The sequence below is a fragment of the Austrofundulus limnaeus genome, unplaced genomic scaffold, assembly GCF_001266775.1.
Source record: "Austrofundulus limnaeus strain Quisiro unplaced genomic scaffold, Austrofundulus_limnaeus-1.0 Scaffold447, whole genome shotgun sequence".
Taxonomy (NCBI): Eukaryota; Metazoa; Chordata; class Actinopteri; order Cyprinodontiformes; family Rivulidae; genus Austrofundulus; species Austrofundulus limnaeus.
In genome coordinates this window covers 269,913-275,612 of record NW_013952849.1, presented here as the reverse complement: position 1 = coordinate 275,612, position 5,700 = coordinate 269,913, and the positions used below count along the sequence as shown (strand labels likewise).

The following is a 5,700-nucleotide window of genomic DNA, read 5'->3' as shown; positions in this document are numbered from 1 at the left end:
TACCCCAGTTACCACTACTGTGCATGTGTGTCAAGGACAGAAAGGCAGATGTGGCAGTGGAAGGTGTCAAAGCAGTTTGGAGAGAAAAACAAAGTGAAGAACAAAAAAAAAAAAGAAAACGATTAATCGATTATTAAATTAGTCATCGATTATTTAACAATCGAATAGTCATCGATTAATCGATTAATCGTGGCAGCCCTAACCGCAGCAAGATAAACTTTTACATATGTGACTATCAGAGTTTTCTTTTGCTCACAGTTACAATATTTTTGAGATCTGACAGAGTTTTTGCACAGTTGCTATTTAAGGTTTATCCTTCTGTCTCCTCTTTAAATTGCCATTTGTATTATATTTACTACGCAGGATTCTATGACCTATATTTTATCAATGTGATAAATATTTTCCTCAAAAACCTGTTGTATATCATTTGAGACCTGTATTCTGCCCTCTGGTGGATATCAATGTACTGCAGGAAGTGGAACTTTTTATTTGTTTTTTTATTTTATTTTATTTATTTATTTATTTTTTTGCCTTTTCAAAATGTCTGCTGACATGAGGTCATCCACACATTTTTTTCAGGAAAACTTTTGCTAATTTTGGAGAAGTTATGGTAAGAATAACATAAATATTGTTTGTAATTTTTTGAATAAATACTTTCTGTGTTGAAACAACGCATTATTACTTAAAAAAATATTTTTAATAGTACAGTTAAACCGTGTTAAAAATGTGTGTATCAAATTTGAGACTGCAGGTATATAAAGTGCTCCAGTCCTGAATCAACAGTATTCTTACCACAATACAACACACACTATTTTGGATGATTGATTAATTACTGAAATGCCATTTGAAAACACATTTTGGCTATTTTCAAAGTGTTTTCCTTTGAAATTATAATCTCTACGCTGTACTGATTAATTATTTACCTGTTGGATGTCAAAGAAAATTGAGGAAGAAGAGAGAAAAAAAGAAAGTAAGAAAATGTCATCAATTTGATAATAGATGGTGATTTTTTATAAAGTGTAAGGTACATCTGTGCCTGAACAAGGACAGAAACTGTATTTGTGCCTACCACCAAGTGAAATAAATGGCTGTAAAATGTTCATTGTAAAACAAAAACATAGAAGTAAACTTCCTAGAGTGTTCTAAACTTGTTAAACGTTATGGACTAAACTGTCTTTTGTTTCTTAATTTAACTTTGTTGTGAGCAAAGTGTTACTAAAAACAGCCCAGTGTATCAGATTTGATACAAAAAATATATCATAAACAAAGTGATGTGGAAAAAAAAAATTTTTTTTTTTGGATTTTGTTTAAAGGACCAAAAAACATGTCAGTTCTAAAAAATGGGAACTTTCTGACTTTTTTTAAAAGGTTTAGGTTTGTGACAGTCAGGGAGTGAAAGACACAGGTGTGCAATTACCATGACAACTACACTGGGTCACTGGCAGCAGATTTAACATTTCTTTTGACCTGGATTTACAGTTCATGCAAAATAAAATGTTGGCATTTTTTAACTTTGATTGTTATAAAGTTATGTTGTAATTTTGAAAATGTTTCCCAATTTTTTAAACCTAAACATTAAGAAAGGACTTCTCAGAGTAATGCGTCCTTTTGGTGCTCACTCCAGACTCAAATATGATATAAATTCTGCTTCTGTGTAGGACTGTGTATTGGCAAGAATTTGGCGATACGATATATATCATAACAGAGGGGTCACGATACGATATATCCCCATTTATTGCGATAATGTACGCAAGGCAGTATATTGTGATATATTGCGATTTTTTTTGTCCAAAAATTCTATTAAATAAAAACCTCTTACTGAAAAAAAAAGAAAAAGAAAAGCTAATGTTTACTCACAATGCTAATGCTACCCTTACTCTCTGGTGCTCAAGAGATAGAGGAGCCAAATGGCTGGCTCACTGCTGCCAACTAGTGGTCAGAGGCTGAACTACAACATAAAAATGAGCGGTTGGCAAGAAGGTTGACATTTTAAACCTTAATAAAAAATCGATACAGGGCTTTAGAATATCGATACAGTATCGGGAAATAAAACATCGCGATATTTCAGTGTATCGATATTTTCTTACACCCCTACTTCTGTGTGATCAGAATGCACAGTTTTTATATTACGCACCTCGTTCCATGAAGAGCTGCCCACTTTTCTAAGTCTGACAGAAAAGCTTTTGATCATTGTTTCTTCGGACTGATTCCAGGTCACGGTCACGTTCAGTCCTCCTGCAGGGCGACTGAAGGACGCAGAGCTGGGAGCGTCACAGCGTACTGAAACCGTTTCAGTAAAACACAAGACAATTTGATTTGTAAGAGTGGATTTAGTCAAATGCAACACAATTATCTGTACTTACACAGGTGCTTTGGTGAACCTTGGAAAACAGCTTTCGTGCAGTTTCCTGTGTGTGCGTTTTCAAAAACCTCCACTATAATAGTGTCGTAATTTTCAAACACTTTGCGGGTATTTAAATGGAATGTAGTGATGTTGTTGAAAATGTAGCAGGTGGCTTTGGTTCCACTGGAACAGACAAACAAAATATTAGATATTTAAAAGAAAGACAACCCTGACTTGAACAACAATACTAAAAACAAGGAGCAAAACCGTTTGGTTTGTTGATGGACGAGTGTGTACGTGTTTTTGGATGTGTGTTTTCCAGGTTTCCAGGTACAGTTTTTCACTGACTGATTGGGTTTCCCAAAACAGACTAAATCATGGACTCCATCTGTAAAAGCAGAGACAAATGAAACTTGTCTCAGACTGGATTTTGCAGTTCACACCGGAGGTTTTCTTACCTGGGTGAAAACCGCAGTGCTGATATTCCACAGACGTGTTCTTTGACCTGCAGTGCTCTGGAACACAACAAGATCAGCTACTGTGTCACTAACTCATAATGAGAAATGGTTTCAGACATTTATTCTTAGAAATGAGCTGATTCATCAAGGGGAAATGCTGGACAAAGAACAGACTAAGAATAAGCTCCAGTAAGGTAAATCAGGGACAGTAGCAACAAGGGACGGTTGCAACACGTCATTTTCCTCCAAACAGAAACAGTGTAGAGTGATGACACTCACACTGTACATGCTCAGTTAGATGTCCCACCTTGTAAAGAAAAAGTAAACAGATTCAAAAACTGATCCAGGATTTATTTGAAAAAAAAAACTGTTTTTGAGGAACCAAAGTATTTTTTTACCCAGCTTTATTTTTGTTCTACTGTTGTCACTGTTTTTGTGATCCAGCTCAAACTTACTGTATATGGTTTAAACAAGTGATATGTTGACTTTTAACTAATCTAGTTAACATGTATCCAGATGAGCTTATTRAGCTAACACATGAGGTTTTATCATGGCTGACAGGAAGGGGGACAGTTGTAACAGTTGTAATAACTGTCCCCATACGATAAATCCATATAAAAACAGAGCACATARAGATGAGATTAACATGTTGAAATTATGTTTACACTTAAAAGGGTGTTGGGTATTCATGATAATTTTATAATTTAAAACTTATGTTTAAGATGTATTTTCTGCAGTTGTTGTTTTCAACAATGGTTTTAAAATCCCAGTTTGTTTCAATGTAAATGTTACATAATGTAGGCGTACAGRGACAARAGYCAAAACTAAAGTTAATTGTCTCACAAATTGTTCTGTTATCCTTGTCTCTAAAAGTCAACTGTATTTTATATCAATTAGAGTCTTAGACATCTGTATATAAGGTCTACTCATCAAATCTAAATTCATCATTTGATAAAAAAGAATAAATAAATAACACTGTAATATCATTATAACTTACAGTTTATTAATTTAGCAATAATATAAATATAAAAATAATAAAACTTTTATTTACAGTGAAAGAAATTGTATTAATAATATGTTGTAACCACCCCCAAACAATGTTGCAACTGTCCCCGACTCTGGGATCAGTTGCAACATCTGACTTTTCATTTTCAAATACAAATAGTGAAGAATGTACATGATTTAATCAAATGGGTTTGACTATTAACAGACAGATGTAAGTTTATTTTATGAAAATTTGGTTTGTCTAATTCAAACCATCTCTGAGTAACATAGTCAAATGTAAAAGTGTTGCAACTGTCCCCGGTCTCCACTAAGTGACACAATCCTACCTGCAGAGGCTCGCATGTGTGAGGAGAGCGTGGTGTAGAAGACCAACACCAAACCTTCAATGTGAGGAAAAGCTTAGTGACAACCTGATAAATCCAACAATCAGAGAAAAACGCACAAAACGTAAACTTTTATCAGATGTCTAGCTGTTTTACCAAAGATCAGATCCTGCGAGTGGCTTCCAAACATCAGCTGAACTCCACGACCCGACATGCTGCCAACCATCGTCGCAGTCAAACCACCAACCCTGACGCCCACCAACTGCTGCCATTCATGATGCACACAGCTGCTGCGCTCAGGAGACTGAAGAGGCAGGAAATCTTTTGGGGAGTTTTTACAGCCAGCGTGGAGAGGCGGGGACACATTCAGCAGGGAGGACCCAGTCTCTGACAAGAAACGGCAACAAGGCCCAAATACATGTCTGCACTTCTTCTTTTCTTAAAATAGAGCTGTTCAAAGGTTGCGCTTTGTGCACACACGAGAAACGCTCTGTGAGCTGCAGCACGAGGAGGTTTCTGTTCACAGGACTGATTGGGTCTGTTCTCTGACAAAACTTTTCTAAAGCTGCCGAAAGTTTCAGTGTGATTCAAAATGAAAATATATATTTATCTTGTGTTCCTGGTGACTTTTTTCATGTCTGCTTTCAAAGAATTGGGAGCAAATTTCAGATAAACACAAATTCTGCAACTGTAGCAGGTAAACGTGTTTCTCACCGTAACTTAGGAGGACTTAAATGGAAAGGTTTGAAAATAATCCGTTTCTTCGGCATCATTTCCAGTTTTATATAATAATAAACAGCATCTAATTACATTAATGAAAGCCAATGTAGAGGACACGCCCATTTCCCCTCACCTCACTGATTGACCTTTAACCACCTGGGGTCAATCTCTCCTTCCACAGACTGAACTCTTTCAGCTCTCATGTAGAGCTATAAAAAAATAAACCTTTCACTTTCTCCTTTCCCTTGAGAAACGATCTCGTTCTCAAGAAGTCTCTTATTTTGCTGATAAAAACAAGTCAAAATAAACATTGTCTCTATTTGCTGTTCTTATAAACGTGTAATTCAAATGCTTAAACCCCTTTAAATGTTTGACTTTGTCTTTATGTTTTAAGAGCTCTATAGTCATTTTATAACTTTGCATTTGGTGTTTAGGTTTTGTTGTTATGATGTTTAGAACATGTTTAGAAATGGTGATTTAGTATTAATAGAATATATCTTAATCTTCTGTTTTTAATGAACATTACTTAATAATTTTATTAGTTTAACAGTGTTTATTAGTTTAGTTTATTAGACTAATAATAGTTCATAATTAATCATTAGTTAATTAAAATATTAGTCTAATATTCCTTGAGTTGAGCTAGCCTGCTCAACAGAGCCGGCTCTTGGCATAGGCGAACTAGGCGGTCGCTTAGAGCACCATCTGCTGGAGGGGGCACCAAACTGCAGAAAAAAAAGTAATTATTATTTGTAATCTCTGGTTGTAACTCTGCTCAGCGCCCCTTTCAATTAGCTTTGTCTTAAAAAACTATAATGAAGTATTACAGGAAAAATAAACTACTCTACCCATA

The 5,700-nt window shown here is 35.3% G+C and overlaps 1 protein-coding gene across 1 annotated transcript in view; it reads right to left on the bottom strand.

Moving 5' to 3' along the window:
* LOC106529481 (interleukin-31 receptor subunit alpha) overlaps nucleotides 1–4,429 on the bottom strand; it is a 26,502-nt gene extending 22,073 nt beyond the window's left edge. The window contains exons 1-6 of the mRNA XM_014024929.1: nucleotides 4,287–4,429; nucleotides 4,134–4,187; nucleotides 2,803–2,859; nucleotides 2,642–2,732; nucleotides 2,364–2,527; nucleotides 2,135–2,280 (exon numbers count right to left, since the gene is read on the bottom strand). Coding sequence (XP_013880383.1) covers nucleotides 2,135–2,280; nucleotides 2,364–2,527; nucleotides 2,642–2,732; nucleotides 2,803–2,859; nucleotides 4,134–4,187; nucleotides 4,287–4,356 — 582 coding nt within the window. The 5' untranslated portion in view covers nucleotides 4,357–4,429. The remainder of the gene's footprint in view (nucleotides 1–2,134; nucleotides 2,281–2,363; nucleotides 2,528–2,641; nucleotides 2,733–2,802; nucleotides 2,860–4,133; nucleotides 4,188–4,286) is intronic.
* Between the last annotated feature and the right edge of the window lie 1,271 nt (nucleotides 4,430–5,700).